General features: G+C 39.5%; 2 protein-coding genes and 1 non-coding gene across 9 annotated transcripts; all 3 read left to right on the top strand.

Moving 5' to 3' along the window:
- The first annotated feature begins 4,652 nt into the window (after positions 1-4,652).
- On the top strand, positions 4,653-4,759 carry LOC141624940 (small nucleolar RNA R71). The gene has a single exon (XR_012534742.1). It is a non-coding gene; the product is annotated as a small nucleolar RNA R71 (small nucleolar RNA).
- Positions 4,760-10,247: 5,488 nt separating this feature from the next.
- LOC141622487 (E3 ubiquitin-protein ligase BIG BROTHER-like) lies at positions 10,248-16,717 on the top strand. Of its 7 annotated transcripts, XM_074438526.1 has the most exons (9): positions 10,462-10,580; positions 11,562-11,739; positions 12,252-12,471; positions 12,596-12,630; positions 12,872-12,916; positions 13,980-14,107; positions 14,813-14,921; positions 15,010-15,076; positions 16,627-16,717. In XM_074438526.1, the coding sequence occupies exons 2-8, from the start codon at positions 11,590-11,592 to the stop codon at positions 15,058-15,060; spliced, it is 738 nt and encodes a 245-aa protein (XP_074294627.1). In that variant the 5' UTR covers positions 10,462-10,580; positions 11,562-11,589; the 3' UTR covers positions 15,061-15,076; positions 16,627-16,717. The 7 variants fall into 7 exon arrangements, with proteins under 7 accessions (XP_074294624.1, XP_074294629.1, XP_074294623.1 ...); XM_074438523.1 differs by lacking the exons at positions 10,462-10,580; positions 16,627-16,717 and adding an exon at positions 10,248-10,357 and having other exon boundaries at positions 15,010-15,384; XM_074438528.1 differs by lacking the exons at positions 10,462-10,580; positions 16,627-16,717 and adding an exon at positions 10,268-10,357 and having other exon boundaries at positions 12,290-12,471; positions 15,010-15,384.
- LOC141622489 (ATP synthase subunit O, mitochondrial-like) lies at positions 16,652-21,037 on the top strand. The gene is made up of 6 exons (XM_074438529.1): positions 16,652-16,773; positions 16,895-16,939; positions 19,295-19,538; positions 20,256-20,368; positions 20,464-20,550; positions 20,699-21,037. The coding sequence occupies exons 1-6, from the start codon at positions 16,690-16,692 to the stop codon at positions 20,816-20,818; spliced, it is 693 nt and encodes a 230-aa protein (XP_074294630.1). The 5' UTR covers positions 16,652-16,689; the 3' UTR covers positions 20,819-21,037.
- The last annotated feature ends 213 nt before the right edge of the window (positions 21,038-21,250 follow it).

Below are 21,250 nucleotides of genomic sequence, written 5' to 3' on the forward strand. Positions count from 1 at the left end.
CCCTAGGTGGTATGTTTTTTTCCACCATTGCATTTTCAAGGGTGAAGACGCGAATGCTCAAATTTTCCACTGTAGCTTGAACTCCTAGGACCATGGCATAAACATCTTGGAGAGACGCGGTGATGGTGGCTTGATCTGCTTCGTGACTTTGCTGATTGACGGAACTTGCTGGATTCCTACTCGACAGAAATGACGCGCATTATAACTCGATTCGACATGGGATCACGCATACTAAGGCAACCAACAAAGGAAGGGACAAGATGACAAATCTAGAGTTGACTTGTGAATTCATGAAATGTCGTGAGCGACTTCTCGTGTTTGAATCCACGGTGTTTGACCTTGACCTTTAGACTCGAGTGTTGACTTTGACAGAGTGACCCTTATATGATTGACCTTATTGACGGGATTGATGACACATGTTGATTCTGGACTCGAGTTTGCTTATAGGTGTTAGGAAGACTCTTGTAGTTTAGACTCAAATATGAGGCCCATTGAGACTCGTGTGTTGAGCCTCGGAACGTGTGACTCGAGTGTTTAGATCCTAACTGAATTGGGGTAGGGGGTCCAAAATGACGGCGTGACGCCTTAGGACTTGACTTGAATTTGAAAAGACCCAAAATGTAATGGAAGACAGGTTCATGACTCGCCGGAGTTTCGACTAGGACATAGCCGGTTTGAACTTTGACTCTAACTTAGCCCAATTGAATTTACATATTTACATTTACATGGTTTGAAAATATTTTGAATAGAACGTTTTTTTTTTTTTTTTTTTTTTTGGTTTTTTTTTTTTTTTTTTTTTTTTTAGAAAACGTTTTTTTTTTTTTTTTTTTTTTGTTTTTTTTTTTTTTTTTTTTTTGTATTTGGTTTTGAAATGGGTTTTGGGCCCGAGGTTTGATTCGACAAACGGACAGAGTTTCGACTGGGTTTTGCGCTAATCATGGCCTTATTTCGAAATTCTTGTTTGAAAGAAAGGGTTTTGATTTTTTTTGAAAATTCGTCATAGTTTTGTTTAGAAATGGTGATCACATAAGGTTTACACAAGCATTATAACGGGATGCTGAGTGCATTTAGAAGGGTTTTTGGTTTAAAGGGTAGGTTGCCATACCGAACCATCAAACCCGAAGTCTGTGGAGAGGCTCGTGCCAAACAAGAGTAAGGCCGATTCCTAGTCCATTTCCTCAAGTAGTGAAGGCCCTTGATACAAACAAGAGTAAGCATCATGGTATGGATGACGTCAATCGCTATCCATCCTTAGGCCCAAATAAGAATGAGGACCGTTTAGACGGGACGATTGGTCGAATGGGTTGGGTTGGGCCTAGGAAGGCCGAATAAACGGTCTAGGAAGACCGAGTTATGAAAACCGACAATTGTCTTGTACAAACTTATTCCCTAACCTTGTTCAAGTTTCACCCTAGCTACACGTAAGTGTAATATCCCCAGCGGAGTCGCCAAACCGTGATGATGGGGCACGCCCACGGGGCGCTTTGGAGTGAAGGGGCTCGAAAACAAGCGTTTGCATTTTGTAAGGAGTCGCCACCAATTTTTATGGGAAATTGGAACCGTTCGAATACCTCGTGTCATGTCAAGACACAAAGTAGTGACATGAACACTAAGCAATCGTTACCCTTAGCATTCTATGTCTAGAATGACTCTCGTGGATGCCAATGAACACGGGTGCTCACGGAGATCTGGAGTAAGGGGTGAGGGTACGTATTAGGAAGCTCTTTTGGTCGAACACCTAATCCCGCCCGCCTCGATAGCGGCCTCTACTAATGATTAGGGAAGTTTATTTATACTCGATATATCGTCGGCTATATGCATGCAATGCAACATCCATTGATTAATCCTAACATGTGAATTAAGACTAAGTCGGTTGACAATTAATTTATCATGCAATTTGGTCGAAGTTGGATTTAATGTTCATTTACATGTGAAAACATACAAATGATACAAAATACAATAATAATAAATATAAATAATGGAAATTACATTAATTACATTGGATTAGGCGATTTATGTCGAAAATACCTTTAAAACGGATGATTTGAGAAAAAGGAATAAAAGAAATAAAACAAAGAAAATTAAATAAAGTAAACGAACAGAAGTCAGTGATAATACGGATATTAGTTAATTAATATGTAGACTAATTAAACTATGTCAAGGCAGAAAGGAGTTCAGGGACAGAAATCACCCGAACAGAAGCAGTAATCGCGCCCTTTGGAAGAGGCGCGGCGATTCTGCGTCTCATTCCAAGGGTGAGTTCGGGCCTGTGAAGCGGTTTTAATCGCAAAACCGTTAATGCTATTTGATGATTTTAAGGATTGATTTTTATTTAGACTCGGATGAAAGTGATTAATTGGATTATTTACATATGAATGGGTCATAAAACAAGAAACATGGATGAGACGGATGCTAAAGAATTAATTACGAGATGAAATAACATTAATTAGTAACTACAAACTAAACAAAATTAATTAGACTAAACATGATGAATTGATGACAAATTAATGAATAAATAAATTAGAATGTATCAAAGGATGAATTTAAACTCAATATGATGAAATTGAATCTCTAAAACCCGGATTGAATTTATGACGAAAACCCGCAAATATTGATTATAAGGGATTTAAGCCGGATTTATGATGATTAAACATGTTAATGGCGAATGAATAATATACATACGAATTATGAATGATAAATAATTATACGAACGAATTAAAGAACAAACAAAAGAAAACAAATAAAACAAAAGACGAATTTACAGAGGGGAGGAAGAAGAAAAGAAGCGAGAAGCTGCGGCGGCCTCACGAAGAGGCGCAGCAGATGTCGCGCTCCTTCAAGAGGCGCGATTCTTTGCGTCTTTTCTCGACGTCTGTCTACTGGAAATTAGCAAAAAAGGTTTTAAAGACGGTTTTAGAAATCGGTTTTAAAGATGCTTTCGACGTGAATCTGACAATGATGATTACAATATATAATAAATAACAATAAATAAAAGAGGATTATTACACCCTCAGACTTACATGTTGACGGAACGAGAAGGACTAAGATATCGATTAGTGATGCTCGACGCGAATGCAAAGAAAGTGCCCTCGTAAGAGGAAAACGATTAATTAATTAAGGTTGATTAAGTGTAGTTGGTCAAATTGGTCGGTCATGCAACGGAGAGGCTGGTACCCGGAAAGATCCGAGCTTACGTGGTCGGAAGTCCAAGCACGTAGGCGCCAATTAGTAAGAACAAAGTCTAGAATGCAAAGGGAGAAGAGAAGGGCGGACACTCGCGTGAGAAATATGAGGAACGAAAGCTCCTATTTATACTAATCACACGACGGAATTATGGTAAGACTAGGACACGGAAAGAAAGATCCGGAAATAACCGACTTAGGTTAAACGCGGAAACTTGGACAAAAAGAAAGCCCTGGGGAAGAGGCGCAGCAGGCACTGCGTCCCTTTGAAGAGGCGCAGCACTTGCTGCGTCCTTTCCCGGATAGGTTCCTCTGCGCGTAGAAAACGCGTTTGACAGCCTGTCGTATTTTAGGCATAACTTTCTCTACAAGACTCGGATTAAGGTGATTTCGGTGGCGTTGGAAAGCTAAGAAAGAGATCTAGAACTTTCTGTGAAATAGGCCTGACTCAAAAAAGTGTTTATCACCTCGTAAAACGGGCCTAAAGTTCGGGTTGTCATTTTAGCTAAATGAAATGCACATTTTTTAATGTAAACTTTTAGTTTAGCCTAATGAAGTGACACGGGACTCAAAATGAGATATAATCTCAACATTTTATGACATACTAACCTTAGGTAGACAAGCACATTGCTTTGACTCGGGATTTGACGGTTTATAGAAATGAAGACGGTTTTTGACCCAGACTCCAAATGTACTCTAATTACTGTCAAAACGACCGTATCGGGACGTAGATGACAACTAAGAGGTAGACATTAATATTTGAGCAATCACTTGACGATAATCTTACGAACTGTCATAAATCGTTCCGCGTACCAAACATGCGGCCCAATCATCACCGGGTGGTTTGCGGGAGGTGCAGAAACGAGGTGTCTACAGGTTTGTGGTTGGAGATGTTGGGGGTTTTGAACATTGGTGCTTTTGTAACTAAAGTTGGGGTGGTTCCTTAACCCGGGGTGGTAGAAATTGGTATTTGGATTGTAGGTGTTTGGGTTGTTGTAAGGAGGCCTTGGTGGTCTAGGATTGTTGTTGTAACTTTGAAAAGCGTTCACCTCTTGAGCATTCTCTTCATAGGCACCATTGTAATTGTTGCCACACAAGTCATATGTATGACCACTTCCTCCACAAAGTTCACAACTCGCGACTTGAGCAACTTCTTCCATGGGCGGCCCATATGAGGTCGCGTCTTGGTTCACTTGATTCTTTGAAAACTTCTCAAATTGCTTTATGAGCAAGTCGAGCTTGGCATTTGTCTCGGAGTTGGAGGCATTTTCCTTAGGAAATTTCCCGTTCCTTCGTAGCATGTTCCCTCTAGAACCATAGTTTGCCTCCGAGTCTACCATTTTTTTGATCAATGTCGTGCCCTCTTCATCATTCAAGTGGTCAAAACCTCCCCCCGCGGAGGCATTTACCATCTCCTTAGTTCTTGGTAGTAGAGTTTGGAAGAATGTTTGAGTAATGTACCATTCCGGTATTCCATGGTGGGGGCAACTTGCTATCAAATCTTGATAACGGTCCCAAGCCTCACCTAAGGACTCCCCATCCTCTTGTTGGAACGTATGGATCTCGTTGCGGAGCATCGCGGTCTTTGAGGAAGGGTAGTACTTGGCCATAAATGCTTGGGCTAAGTCATCCCAAGTAGTGAAAGTATCCGGTGGGTGAATGTTCAACCACCGGTCCGCTTTGCCCGTCAACGAAAACGGAAACAACATCATTCTCAAGGTGTCTTCGGACACCCCATTCTTCTTCATCATCGAAACTTTCCTCTTAAACTTCCGGAGATGAGCATGGGCATCCTCCTCAATATGACCTCCAAACAAGTCCTTCTCAACTAACCCGACTTGGGCGGGATGCATTTCAAAGTTGTTTGGGGCCAAGGTGCCAAAATTGATGGGATTACATGAATCATTATGGTTAGGTAGGTTGTGATCTCTAAGAGCCATTTGTGGTGGGTGGTTTGGTTCTTGATGTGGTGGTGTTTGAGGTGGACTATTGTAATTAAGGAAGTTATGAAAGGGGTTCTCTACTAAAGTCTCAATTGTGGTATTTGGTTGAATCGTAGTTGTTGTATCAAAATTTTGTGGGATGTGTGAGTTTGGTTGATCAATGTTTGCTTGGGTGGAATTATTCCTTACTCTTTCAAGAGTCCTAGTCCTCAAGGTCCTAAAAAGCCTCTCGGGGTCGGAGTTGAATAGAAGAGCTTGGTGATTCCTTCTAGGCATACACTTAACGAATCGTAAGTCTCCTAGTGTTTTTACACACTAGGGAAAGGCAAAAATCACACACACTCTACAAACAACAATCAACTACTAAAGCAAACTAACAATCGAGACAAGATTAAAGCAAAGACTCTAAATAAAACTAAGCATAACCTAACGCCATCCCGCAAGAACGCGCCATTTGATAATTAGGAAATTTGTCGTCTACTTCCTATACCAAAACTATTTGTAAAACCCGAAAAAGCGTAGTATTTAGTAGGGTCGAACTCAAGGATGGCGGGGGTTGCTACAAAGTTCGATTAGGAGTCAAGTTTAATCAAAATTAAAAGAAAGGGTTTTGGTTATAATCACTAGAGCAAAAGACAAACAAGTTGATGATAATGAATACGGTTAATTAAAAGCTAGGGCCTTCGGGGTCATCAATATGGTTTAGGGGCAAACATGAAGATCAAAAAGGGTCAATGGTGAGAGATTAACCTAAGATGAAGAACCAATGTCTTGGCTATCTTAAAGGTGGCTACTAATTTTCATTAAGTATCACACCCCTCCTAGACACACATCAAGACCCCCAAAAACTTTCATTCCAAGGGAGAATTAAGCAATAATGGAAGAAAGGCAAAAGCTTTCACTTGAGCAAATCAACAAACACCTTGAGTGCAATGAATAGGAAAGTTAAACAATTTCACCAAAGACCAAAATATTCAAAGAATCATGCCCATAAATTCCATAAAGAATCACCCTAAACCCTAGAAGGGATCTACTCACTCATGTTAAGGGAAATTATGCTAAATAGAGAAGAAAAGCAAACAACACAAGGAGGAGACATGATGAATGTTATAGCAATATCAAAAGACAAGGAAAATGTAAACAAATGATAAACAAGTAAAAGAAAGGAGAGGAATTATACCAACAAAAGGAAAGATGAATGCTTGATTGATTAATAAGAAGGAAAACCCTTCAAAATCCCCAATACAAACTTCAACAAACAAGTGTAAACAATTGACTATTACTAGAACTAACTAATTCTTGCTAAATATTAATAATAATTATTGAAATATTAGAACTTGATTAAGGAGGTATTACAATAAATATGGAATGTTTCTCAGATCTAGGGTTGTGTGTACAAAGGGGTTTAAGAGAGGGTATTTATAGGTTCCACCAGGATTAGGATAGAATTTGGAATGGGCTTTGAAACACGTACTCGCACTCCCGGTCAACCCGCCGGTCACCGGCCGACGCCACGGTCATTTGACCTACTGGGAGTTTCTGGATTTTGAATTGAAGTTTTGAAGTCATCAGTGTGCACGGCGGTCAACCGGCCACGGCCCCTGACCGGTGGGGCACCTTGACTTCAATCTTGACTTTTGGCTTTTGGAGGGACTCCCGGCCACCGCTTGCCACGGTCATTTGACCGGCTGGGAGATTCCTGTAACCTTCTTCATTTCTTTGTATTTGTTAAGCTCACATGCCTTCCAGGGCTAGCTGCCGCCGGCCATTTGGGGATGCTTCTTCATACTTCTTCCTTCATTTCCTTGTAAATGTACTCCCGGTAGCTGGCATTTCTGCTTGGCTGCGGTGAGGGTACTCTCTCAAAGATAATTCACTTCATCTTTCATGCATAGCTTAGAAATCCCGTCTTTCTAGCTTCGTTTCGCCCGTTCCCGCCTCAATTTCTGCAAGGGGGCCAAAGTGTCATAGTAAAGGGAATCGGGACTAGAAACGAGAGTAGAGGGGGTACAAAACCGCCTTAAAGGGGGTCGAATATGCATGAAAATAGAGGGAAAAAGAGTGCAAAATGGTCCTATATCAGCAGGTGAAAGAATGGAGCTTGAATTAGGAGGGGTGTCGGATTGGGAGAGAGAGAAATGGCTCTGGAATAGGCTCTGGAAAGTCCCGGTTTGGCCCCGAGTGATGCTCTTCTTCTGGCAACTGTGCAGCGAAGCTTTGGCAACAAGAGCAAACATAGCGAACCGAGTGCGAGGTGAGTCTTCTTTCTGTTCTTTTTGTAATTCTTTTAACGAGACGAGCTGTCACTTGTTTAGGGATTGTGCTATTGCTACACGGGTTTGGGAGGGCCTCGATTTGGGTGATGGTGAGAGGGAGGGGATGGGTATACGCGACTGGGTGGAGGCGAGATGGAGGGAGTTTGGGCACCGAGAGCAGGTTCTATTCATGGTGGGTTGTTGGGCGCTATGGGAGCATCGTAACAAGGTGGTGTTTGAAGCTAGAGAAGTGAATCCGAATTTGATTGTTAAGAGGGTTTTGGATGTGGTGGAGGAGATGGAAGGGGGTGGCTTCCTAAGAGCGAACCGTAATGTGGAGGGCGTCCATGGCGGAAGGGAGTCTGAGAAGAGAGGATGGGTGGCTCCCTCGGTGGGGTTTGTGAAGATTAATGTTGATGCGGGCATAAAGGAGGGAGAAGGGGTGAGTGTGGGGGTGGTTAGTCGAAATGATAGAGGCAAGGTGCTTTGGGGGCTCTCGGTGGTGCAGGAGGTTACGTGGGAGGCTCACATGGCGGAAGCTAGTGCGGTGTTTGAAGGTGTATGCGAAGCTGCGAGAAGAGGGCATACAAAGATCGTCGTGGAAAGTGATTGTCAAGTGGTGATTGACGCGTTGAAAAGGAAAGCAAAGGGCAGGAGCATGTTTTATTTATTGCTAGATGACATTTCCAATTTATGTATTTCTTTCGAGTCTGTTTTATGGTCGTATACGGGTCGAGACAACAACATGGTTGCTCATTCTTTAGCTCATTTATTTCCTAGAACTGTTGGTAGAGTGGTGTGGTCGAATATCCTACCTCCGATCGCGAACAATGCTGCTATGTTTGATTCCAGATTAATACAGTAAGGCCTTCGGGCTTTTACCTCAAAAAAAAAAAAAAGTCTAATTCTACGCTAAAAGTAGAAAGAAAACGGATTGGTTCAATTCCATCATTATTTAGTTCACAAATTCTTATTTCAGACCGTCATATCCGTCTGAAATGGTCAGACGGATACCATTTTCTCTCACAAAAAACCCATTTAGGGTGTGAGTGAGAAAGCACATGGGGGTGGTCCACCACCCATGTGCTTCTCACTTGTGAGAGGTCTTATTGCGGTCTGAAATAAGACGGTCTTAAACAAGACGGACTGTATTTAGTTTATCTCTGTAACAAACTAACAATATTCATTGTCCACTTGTTCACATTCCGTTGAAGTCCCCTCCTCATTTATGTAAGTTCACAAATTCACATTTATGGCGGCTAATATTGGTCACAAATTTACGACGGATCAAATAAAACCCACATAGCTAGATAAAGACAAGTCATTTGTGTTCTTGTAGGCATTTAGATTTTGGTTTTATCTACCAATGTGTGTGATATTTGACTCGTCACAAGCTTGTTGTGACGGATAGGGAGACTTACTGATATAAGATACAATATTTATTTTCTATAAATATTTGAATAAGACGGTTTTATACAAATTCATTATAAAATGGGACCATTTAATAACCGATTTTACTTCATAATATGATTGTATTTGATTTGATTTTACAGTTATATTAATGTAAAACTGTCTTACACAAAATTTACTCGTTTTCATTAGCAAATTTCTTAATGTGGAATGATTAGTTTTGTTTATCATTATCAAATTTAATTGCATTTTAATTGCAAATGAAGGAATGACAATTTATATGTGTGGGGTGACTGTGACTCGGATTTAGCAATTGTAATGTAGAGCCTTTGCAAAATAATTTGAATAAAGCCTCTTGAACTCATTGACCGCCCCTGCACGTCATACACATAACTAGTGGCTGAATCAAGATTTAACGTTATGAATGGGGATAAATTCCACACAAATTCTCATTATAGACGGACACTATCCGTCTATACGTATAGACGGATACTATTTTCCCTCACAAAATACCCATTTGCTATAAAGTGGAAAGCACATGGGGGTGCCCCACCTTGTCTCCCCTACCCATTTTATTAGAGGTCTTTACCCATCTGTTCGCTCCATCCATCTATACCAAGACCTATTGTAAATTCCAACAACAAAAGTTGAGAACTATCAATGTAATACAACGAACTACAAAAAAAATCAATAATTTCACTTGAAACTTTGAATTTCTCATTATTAAGCCGGGACGAACATCCCTATTCCCTACTACTCAGATAACCCCGCCTAACCTTGCTACTATCCATACAATAAACACAAATTCTCGTTTAAGACATGTATTATCCGTTTTAAGACAACACCACCATAATACTATAATAACACAAAAACTACAGAGAGACGGTCTCTCAATAGCGTTATTGAGAGACCTATCACATGATAAGATGAGGGACCCACAAAATTTCTTTTTTTCCTATTATGTCTCCCCCACTAAATTAGCGGGTGACGATCTCTCAAGAAACCTACTAAATAATATTATTTGACCCGTTTTAAAATTTAAGACGATAAATAAGACTTATTATTGATTTACTGTAGAACAAAACTGTATCGGATACCAAAACGTCTTGCTTGTGATGGGCTAATCCCGTCACAAGCTTGTGACCTCTCACAAAAAGGGAGAGGGGACATGGTGGGACACCCCCATGTGCTTCCCCATTCACCTTTCATGAGTATTTTGTGAGAGAAAATGGTATCCGTCACAAGTTTGTGACGGATATCGCCGTCTTTAATGAGATTTTGTGACCGGATATTTTAACTCTAGTCCAACCAAAAAAGCAACGGTGGGTTGTAGACAGTAGCCAGTAGCCATTAACTTGTTGGAGTGACTAAAGAGTGGGAATAAAAAAACAAGCAAAGAGAAAAAGCAACAAGGCCCCCTTACCCCTTCTTTTTCCAATTTCCCTCTTTTTCACGGCAGCACAAGCAACAAAACGATTTCGATTTCAACTTCAACTAAATATAAACACACAAAAGCAACCTCTTCAATTCAACAACAACAACAACAACAAACACACACACACTCTTTGTATGTTTCTCTCTTCTTTCCACTAGCATTATTTCAACAATGTCATACTTTTTTTGTGACGGTCTTAAGTTAAGACGGTCCTCACAACCGATTTAAATAAGCCAAAAAATAAAAGGAAAAAGTTGTGAGATGTCTTTAACTTAAAACTGTCTTAAACAAGTATAGGGAATATTTGATCTGCATTGTTTCTATTTTGTTGTTTTCGATTGTCCAAATTTTAAGGGTATTTACAAGTATTTATTACCCTTATTATTATTATGTTTATGTATGTAACTGTTATTCTGCAATATTGTACTTGAAGATTCTAAAAACCCATTTTTATATAAACAAGTTTTAAAGTTTATTCTTGTATTGTACGGTTGATTTTCTGTCTTCTGTTGGTTTGTTGGATCCTGCTGTACTGGCGCATTAGGGTATTTTTTTTCTGTTTATTTTATTGCTAAGAAACATAACAGGAAAAAAGTTGTACTTAAAGTTATGTACAATTAGGGAAGAAGACAAATTTTGATTTTTATTATTAATTATTATGTTATTGAAGTTTAAATGGCTGTTTCTGTAGCTTTATGTGTATTGTTAGTCGGTCAAAATCTGATAAATGTAGTGTTATTAATAGTTTTTTTTGTGTTTGTTTTAGAAATCGAAATGGATTATGTTATTTAATTTGAATGGCAGTTTTTGTATCTTCATTTGCATTATTCGTCCATGAAAATGTGATAAATGTGGTGATATTAACAGGGTTTTTGGGTTGGTTTTAGAGATTGGAATTGATTATGTTATCGAAAATTTAAATGTCTGTTTCTGTAGCTTTATGTGTGTTCTTAGTCAGTGAAAATATGATAAATGTGGTGATATTAATTTGTTTTTTTGGATTTGTTTTAGAATTGAAATGGATTATGTTATCGAATTTTAAATGTCTGTTTCTGTAGCTTTATGAGCATTGCTAGTCAGTGAAAATCTGATAAATGTGGTGGTGAGGTATTAATAGGGTTCTGGGTTTGTTTTAGAAATCGAAATGGATTATGTTATCGAATTTTAAATGTCTGTTTAAGTAGCTTTATGTGTATTGTTAGTTAATAGTGAAAATCTGATAAATGTGGTGGGGGTATTAACAGGTTTTTCGGGTTTGTTTTAGGAATCGAAATTGAATGACTGTTTAAGTAGTTTTTGTTTAAGTGAAGTCTGATAAATGTGTTGACAATTACAGGCAAGAGGGATAGTATTGTGCTATTACAATGAATGGGAACAGGGGAATGGAAATGTATTATAACAGCGGTGGATACCCGTATCAGCAAGTGAATGAAAGTAGCTACATGGGATTTTTTGATGGTTATGTTTCTCATCCTCCTGCTTATGCCTACACGCCTTTGCCTATGCATACCCCGGTATTTCTGCCTTTCCTCATTTTTTCAAGTGTTGTTTTTCGGTGTAAGTCTTCATCTGTTAAGGGGTGGCTTAGATTGGGGGCAGTGTTACTGGAATAATGGAGCTCCAAACAATTGCGGAAAGAGGGAAAAGTAAGGGGTGGTGAAGGGAAAATAAGGGATGGTGATGGACTGATGAGCGTGGTTGCCATATACTGTAGTAGGAAGTGGATAACTATTACCTCTTGACAGAATACTTATTATCCCATCTTCAGTCTTCCTCTATTTACCACCACACCGCCTCCTCTTTCGCCTTTGTATTTTGCCTCCACTAGCGTTGTAATAGTTACCCAATCCAAGCAATCCCTTAGCATTATGTTCGCTTAAGCGCTCTTATGTGTTATCAATATAGTTCTATACAACTGAGCTCAACTCCTTGTCATGCTAACTCTTTCAACTACAAAATACGGGGCTGAGCAAAATGTAACAAATAGTCAACTTAGACATTGTATATTCTTTGTTTTCCTTCCTAGGAAACAGCATATTGGTGTTTGAATAACAACTCCTACAGATCAGATTACCATGATGGCAGAAGTACGTCCTACTATGGTTATCAAGTTAATCACGCATTACCCAGAACTGAAATTAACCGGAGGACCTGGGAGTACTCTTCGTCCATGCACATTGAAGAGCCTACTATGGATATGCAATCTGAAGAAAATGTTGCTACAAGTTCAGATGCTGCTGAGGAATGTTAGTTTCTGCACCTTTTGTCATTGTTTATTCATCTTTTTCTTTGTAGTAGATAATGAGTATTATTTGGTATATGTGTTTGGCACTTTGGCTTGGCTTGATGCGAACTTCATCTTACTTGCAGGTCCTGTTGAACCTTCAGAAACAGCTACTCCACAGGTATGATTCCTGAATCCTGATCATTGGTACGCTTTGTGGCGGAAATTATATTTACGTGGGAGAATACTTTATTTTGAAACTCTAGAAATCTACGCGTTTGTTTCCCTGAGTTTGAGTACCCTTATTTCATCTTGCTCCTGATTAATTTTTGTAAACTGATAGACTCTTGTTCATGGAGTGCTTGATAGTGAGTCGATGCATCGTCAATTTAGTAATAGTATCCCTTTACTTTTTTTTACAGGCTGCATGGGAGGATGACATCGATCCTGACAACATGACTTATGAGGTTCGTCCAATCCTCCACATGGATGCTTTCACTCAAGTCCATATTTCCTAACACATGCTCCGTAGTATTCACAGTAAGCATACAGTGATCACGTCTGCCATGTAATTAATGTGGTGGGCTGGAGGTATAGTTGCCGGTCTCGAGTATTGTCGATTTGTCGGCCTCTAAATTGTTTTTGTTGGCTGTATATTTACTTACCTGCTGGACTAAATCAAATTGGTTCGAGTAACCCTATAGGCTTCTTTTTCATGAAGTAGTATATGTTTATTGTTACTAATTTTCTGTTATGGGCCTTGATGAAGCGGCCCATCCTCGAAACCTTTACATGAAGCTTCGGACCCGTGGTTGCTCTCCCCAGATAGTGTCTCTGACACTCAAGTTAGAGCACTCACGTAGAGAATATAAATGAAGGTGTGAGAGAGAGAGAGAGAGAGAGAGAGAGAGAGAGAGAGAGAGAGAGAGAGAGAGAGAGAGAGAGAGAGAGAGAGAGAGAGAGAGAGAGAGCGAATCAGAACTGGACTGACTTGTTCATGACCTATAAAGGGGTGTTTACAGTAGTATTGTAGTAAGGCTGGGTGACTCTGAGTGACACATCCGTGTAATTTACTGTTGATTTTTTTGGGCAATTACATATTGGTTGATACCCCATACCCTGTCTCACCGCTCGCTGAAGCTTTACCCTTAAAATTCCCTAAAAAACATGTTCTTTTGAACAAATTGCCTGTTACTTCTATCTTTTATGCATCTTCGTCTCTCTGACATATTAATGACGCTTTTAAGTACTTGGATAATGTGTATTACTACTGAAAAGGGCCGGTTTGATCTTTCTGCACAAGGGGGATATGTTCTTAGTATGGCTTGGATATGCCTAAATTCTACTCTGCATATTTTAAGCCTGTGGAAGTTGTTGGTAATTTTGTATTCTTGTATATTTATGCCATACTACAGACTCTCAGTTGATACAGTGTGTCATTTTTTTTTTCGATGAATTGCAACACTTTCGTTCTGCAAATTGATTTTCTAAAGGCATGTTGATGAAGTTACTTGGTTTTTCTTGTTGCAGGAACTACTTGACTTAGGCGAGGCAGTTGGAACTCAGAGTCGTGGCCTTTCCGAAGAACTTATCAAGCTGCTTCCTACATCTCGGTATAAGGCAGGTGGTTTTTTCTCAAGAAAGAAGTCTAGAGAGAGGTACATTTTGGCATTGTATTGATGTTCAATATTTCAATGTACTCGAGTTCTGCAACATATTGTTTGTTACTTTGTTTGATGTGGAAGACTGGCGGTCATCGCTGATAGAGTATATAGTTCACAGTAATGTCCCCTTGAAATGTCATCACTGCAGAAGAGAGAATGTGAGATATTGACTACATAGAATAGCAATATAGTAAATATTACAATTAAAATAAAACTTCTTTAGTTTACCTTACGAGGTAGGTGGTGGACAGTGGTTGAGCCTGGACCGTGTTTCTTTCTTAAACGCATGGTCTTTAACCATAATGACAAGGAAGTACTTTTCTTGGTCATAATGCCTCAGCGAACTATTCCAATGAACCTAAAGGCTCAGCATGCTTTGGTTCCGGAATATGACGTAATAAAGTGACTCCCCATACCTCCACCATTTGCGGGAGCCTCTGCCACACTAGGGTGATGTTGTTTTTAATGTCGCGTAGTAAATATATTGAAAACTGTTTACAAGAGCAGTAGATATGATTTTCAAGAACTTGGCCCTCTCAAACTGTTCGACAGTATCTAATGAGTGGATAAGTTTACAAAATCTCAAACTATTCTAACGGGTTACACTGGTCTTTAGGAGCGCTTTTCAAAACCAACGTTTTAAATGATCATAATTTTTTTTTTTTTATAAGACTAACATTGGATATGATATGCGAACAGATGCGTGATATGCCTGGTGACATATAAAATGGGCGATCAGCAAATGACATTGCCATGTAAACATGTGTACCACTCCAAATGTGGTAGAAAGTGGCTCAGCATTAACAAGGTGAAGCTAGTAGAAAAGATGAATTAGTTTTGACTGTCAATTCAATCCTTGAGGCTTTGTTCTGATGAATCTATTTTTTTTTACGCAGACATGTCCAGTTTGCAATAGCGAAGTGTTCGGGGGTGAAGGAAGGACTTGAAACTTGCCAGGCGTGGGTGCGTGCCTTAATGCAGATAAGGGTTTCAGTTTTTGTCGGTTTCATTAATTTTTTTTTTCCTCCTTTTTTTTTGGGGATATAGTAGTCATAGAGAGCTGATTTTGGATTTTCCGGTTGTAGAGTTCTCTTTCTTACTGACGTACTCCGTATATGATTAGTCAAATCTTGTAGGAAGCACAATTAATGTATGACAAATCTGAAAATATAGGGTGCTAATTTTTCATATCAATATTTGAATATCTGAGTCGAGAATTAGCCGGAGTGTACTGTACTAATTAGCAAATGTCAAAGTCACTTGGTTTTGTACTTCTGTGTACTTATATGGAGCTGCTCGTATCAGATTTGCCGTCTGCTTTAATGTTTAGCTGTACTTTGCTCTTCGCTCGAATTCACTGATGTGCCAGTGAGTCTCCAATTTATTTACTGAAGCCCATTTGTGATACTTTGATCCAGAACTGATAACTTGGTGCATTGAACCCGCGACTTTTCGCTACCCTCCGTATGTCATTTATATCGAGGCTACTCTCGACTTAAATTTACCCCATACGATGATGTAAGCTATGTTTTCCCTACTTGCAACGATGGCGATGTAGTTTACTTGATGGCAATAAAGCTGGTAAAAATCTGGCCCGTTAAAAGGGGACATACGGATCTTACTTACCGGTTAGGTTGATGAAGGGTGGTAGTGTGGTACAAAGGAAAGATTGTGGGTCAAAGTTCTTTTAACCATTAACGGATGGGCTAGTTCGAAGCGGATCCACCACTCATGTCGGGTAAAATGTTAGATGTGATCTTGCAAGCTTGGGCCTGCATGGACCGAGCTGAAGTTAAAAGTTTTGGCCACGAACAAGCGGATTAGTGGGCCAAGCTTCCATAAATGTTCGTAAAATGCTTTGTTCATATCCATTTATTTTGCAAGCAAGATGAGCGGAGTTCAATCAATAACAACTTTAATACGGAGTACTTCAAAATTTATTTATACCTGCTCCACTTGAGATGGGTTTGATAAGATAATGGAACACACCTCGTTAACATCTCTAAACGTGTAGTAACGAATATATACAACATAAATACATAATATACTCTTTCAATAATCATCATGTTAGACTAGACCTGACAAATGAGTCATTCAGATCGGGTCAGGTCATTTTCGGGTCAATAATTATAAGATTGGGTCACTCTGAGTGGGGTCATTATAGGTTGGGTCGTTTTGGGTCATTTCGGATAAGGATTTTGCTTATAACAAGTCAATTCGTGTCATTTCGGGTTTATTGGGTTCTTTCGGATAAGGTTAGTTCAGGTGGGCGTATCGACGCATACCTTCCATACAGGAAAGACCTTTACTTTTATTCTACCAGGTCAAGTTCGAGTCACACTATTCGGATCACTTTTGAGTCTCGGGTCTGCCTTATTAGATCGGGAATCGTGTCAGTTTTGCAAGGTCAATTAGACCGTCTTTCAATAAAAAAAGAGTTTTTCAGAATGTAAAACCGTCTTAATCTATAATTTGTATTCGGCATATATAAATGAGTAGTTTACTCTATTCAGGTTGTCTACAGCATCACACCCCAATCTGAAATCAATCGAAAAGGAGGAAGGAAGAAAGTAAGAATGTCAATGGCGAACCGCATCAGATCAACCATCCCCGTCGTTCGAAATGCTCTTGTTTCCAACAGATCTAACCCTAATTCATCGGTACCCTAATTTCCCCCTTTCATTTCCATCTTTTTGGATTTCTTCATCGATTTTGTCGATTTTTTCTTTTGTGATTGATAAAGCTGCAATTTATTGATTAAATTGATTTTGTTCATTGCAGAAGAGCTTTGCTACCAAGGCTCCTGTTAAAACCGAGAAAATCAAGGTTTATTCCCTTTTCATTACTCGATTTTATTCGTATTATTGATTGATTATTGATGATTTTGTTAACCTGCAAATTGTTGATTTTGAATGCTGTAATTTGGTTCTATGATAGGAGTAGAAACCTCATTTTATCGTATTGAGTTGATTTCAACTGTTTGTTTTTAAAATGGCCTCGAATCGAGTTGTTAGGCTTTCATAAATGGTATGTTTTGTAATGCGAATTGAGCTACATGTATGAGGGAATCGAAAGACCAATGCCGTGGTTTGGGAACTCGTAGGCCGCTTTATTACCTAGTAGTGTATAAACTTAAGACCAAGAAATACTAACAAATTGCTGAATGACAATACTCATTCTATCCGCGTTTTTCCAATCTTGATTACTCCATCCCAAAGCACCACTGGTCCTTCCTTTACTCCTACATTGACTTCTAACTTGACTGCCACCCCTCAAACAGCGGTCCACCTTACCTTACAATTCCCGAGCCCCCTCCTCCTCCATCGAGTCATGCCAGGACTCCTCTACTCATTCTCCCGGACAACCTGCATCTCCCTCTCCAACACGAACCTCACCCTACCGCCTTAGTTTAAAAATGCGCAAGACGCACTGAGGCGCAAAGGGGCTGAGGCGACGAAGCGCAAAGCGAAGGCGCGCGCCTTTTTGACAGGAGGCACCCTATTTTTTATAACAAATTTGTAATTTCCAACTAAAATTTTGGCAACAATAGCCTTTTTAGGAGTTTTCAAATTGCCTAACATGTCAAGGAGTGAAATTAGGAATAATGGGGAAAAGAAATGCCGAGCCTTGTCTAAAAGATATGGAAAGTGCGTAGTAGTAAGCCTTGTTAGGCGAGCTGTGTCTAAAAGGCGCACCTAAAATGGACCGAGGCGTTTTGGCTAGTGCCTCATCCAAGGCGCGCCTTAGGCGCACTCAAGGCGCGCTTTTTTACTAAGCCTTCCGCCCACCCAAGCCTCCTCAGCTCCTCTGTTACCAACAGTTTTTAAACATGTGGAGCTCAGGATAATGCTGCTCTTGATAGGAAACACCTCATGAGTCATGACAAAGCAGCAATAAGAAAATCTTGATTGCCATGCATCAGCTCCACAAGGTGCAGCTTCAAATCTTGATCCCCAATTGGCAAAAAGATCCGCCCATCTTGTGTTGCTGGACTCAAAGGGTCTACCCACACGCTTGTAACACATTTAATAAGTTTTGAGTTTTGACTGGTAGTTTACCTAGGAATAATGTGAGGATCAAGAGTGAGCCATGTGGTACTAAGTCCAACGAGAATCGTGATATTAAGAGCCTTGTGATTCTAATTTATTGCTTGTTTACATTTTTTAACTTGTCTTAAGATATGAATCTGTCTCATTTGGCTCATCGATAATCTACTTCTACGTGGTTTTGTGGCATCGTTTTCTGTGTGATGCATAGGTGTTTATCATAGTAATCCTCGCAATCAATCTTTAGTTTATCGCAGTAGTGCCTTTTGATATAACTTAATTTCGTCTTTCTTCTCCACGGGATTGCGATTTGTTTTCTCTGATGTATGATCTTTCCTTACCCTTGCTTTGCATATGATGCTGTTGTTTTTTGTTCTTTCTTAACTCAACTGGTATACCTTTTTTGGTTCTCCATATCTTTTTGCCATGACGACATAAATAAGTCTTAAGATGGACTGGTAGAAGTAACTTTGCGAACTTGACTTATTCTCTGTAGAGCAAACACAGATATTTATGGGGTTTGTGGATGAGGAATCTTGTGATTTCCTGGAGCTAGTCTTTTGGGGGGAATTTGGGGACATTCGATAAACTAGTAGTTCTAATATGCATTTTTGCATGACCCAGAAATCTGTGATGACGGGTTTCAACTCACTTTCAAGTTTCGAAGTCAATGAGTTGAGAAGGTCGTATGAATCTTATTTTTTATCCACATAGATAACACTTGTGAACAATAATCAATTCTTCCTTTACAACACGAGGTTTAACTATGTTGCGTAATTTCTATAACAACCTCTTCACTGCAAAAAATGTTATATGCTCAGCCCTAAATTTGTGAATAAATACCTGGGTCATTCTCTGACCATGTACATGGACCTTCTCTGTTTTGTACCAATATGCGATCATATCAATAGACAAACTAACTGCTTAGTGCTTTCCTCGATTTATGACCTCCTATCAAATGTGACGTGATACTAAATCTGTGGCAAAGGTTGTTGAATCAATGTCTTCTGTGATAGATCTGTGGTGTAGGCAATATTTTTGTAGAACTAATCAATGTAGGTTTATTGTAGTATGACAGTATGCTTTTATGTTCTAATCGTGAACTCCTATTTTTGTTGTTCATCATTGGTATTAGGTGCCTGTGGCTATGTATGGAGGTTGCGCTAATTACGCATCAGCTTTATATCTTGCTGCCACCAAAGCCAAGGAATTGAACAAGGTTGAGTCGGAGCTTTTAGACCTGGTTGAGGCCACCAAGAAATCTCCAATGTTCTCTCAGTTTACGAAAGATCTGTCAGTGCCCTCAGTTACAAGATCTAAGGCGTTGAAGGACATATGTGATCAAGCAAAGTTTTCAGATGTTATGAAGAACTTCTTAGGTACACTTTATGATTTGAATTTTTTTACATAGAACAGCAGTTACTTTATAGTCTACTTGACGACGTTTTATTGTGTACTTAGTTCTCATTTCTTTGCCTCCTTTATTTGTTATTGTGCTGGTTACTTAGTCAGTCTCCAAGTCTATTTACATTGCATATGCAGATGATATGAATGTGCTTTCTTTGTAAGCTTGCGTGTCTTTAGTTGCCTATTCAGGAGGCTCGCTCTACCATTTGTGTCAGTGAGATCTAGTGGGTCGATCTGAACCTGCTACAAAGGTCCTTGTCCTTTTCTGTAATTGATTTATTATCAAAAATTCAAAATGGTATAACACCAGTTGCTTAATTGGCCAACGTGTTTAATACTTTGTGTCCAGTTAGAACCTAAGTTACTCCGGCACTTCACTTTGGTTGCATGTCGCATATCTGACATTCGGACACTCGACACTTTATCTTAGAGAAAAAAACTGAAAACTTCTTACACAATTACCACATTCAACACTCTCACACCTTATCGGGTCTACTACTTGCCAGCATAGGTTAGAACAATCTACTATTGGTATGGGCCTTGGTAAAACATTGCGGTTAATCAACTTATGTTACACACACAGACCTTAACATTGCATTAGGCACTGTTCATCATAGTACATCTTTTATATATTCTTTGTCGCTAAAAAGTGAAACATTCACGTTTTCATCTCAATGTGACTCTTCTAGTTGTTTTGGCTGAGAATGGAAGGCTGAGGCATGTGGATAGCATTGCCAAGAGGTTTTCAGAGCTAACTATGGCACACAGGGGCGAGCTGCAAGCAACTGTGACTACTGTTATTGTAAGCACTTTGTCAAAATCAAGTTGTTGTAGTTATATGTTTGTTGTTCTTTGATGCTAATTTCACACACTTCCCAATTACTTGCCTATTTTCAGCCTCTTCCCCCTGCTGAGGAGAAAGAACTGAAGGAAACCCTGCAGGAAATTCTCGGGCAGGGAACAACGGTTAAGCTCGAGCAGAAGGTATGCTTTCTTCACTTTTTTCTCTGGAACTCCAATTATATCAGCTCTACATCAGTGAAAGCAGCGGTCTAATATCTTCGCATAAAATTACTGTTCCTGCTGGAAATCTAAATTTCCTGATAAATTTGTGAAACATGTTCAATTTCAGATTGACCCGAACATTCTGGGTGGCATAATTGTGGAGTTTGGTCAGAAAGTGTTCGACATGTCCATCAGAACCAGGGCAAGACAGATGGAGAGGTTTTTGCGAGAACCAGTCAACATATGATGATGGCACTGGTGCTACATTATTTGAATTTCCCGTCATTACAGTTTCCCCTGTTGAAGATTATCTAAGCGCCCTTTTTGTCTCTCTCATGAAAGAGAGTTGATAAACATCCTGCATAAAATAAGAAGTGATGATGACGATATAAATTCTTGTGTGATGCTATTTTTTTTAACCCAGAATACTCGTTTTGAGCATGCAAGACGCTAATTTTGTTGGCTATTGTCCCGAGGAATATTATAGCTACGAGACTCTCACTACAATGTAGCGAATTAACAATGCATGCAGTGCGCCCAATTTCCCAAGTAGAAGCAACAACTCGTAAATAACGAGTGATTGATATTCGCACAATATTTTGAAGCTTTCTCTGATACTACTACCTCTTGTTCGTAATTGGTATCCCTAAAGCGGTCATTCAAATTAATTCCCACTGTA

The sequence above is a fragment of the Silene latifolia genome, chromosome X, assembly GCF_048544455.1.
Source record: "Silene latifolia isolate original U9 population chromosome X, ASM4854445v1, whole genome shotgun sequence".
NCBI classification, from domain to species: domain Eukaryota; kingdom Viridiplantae; phylum Streptophyta; class Magnoliopsida; order Caryophyllales; family Caryophyllaceae; genus Silene; species Silene latifolia.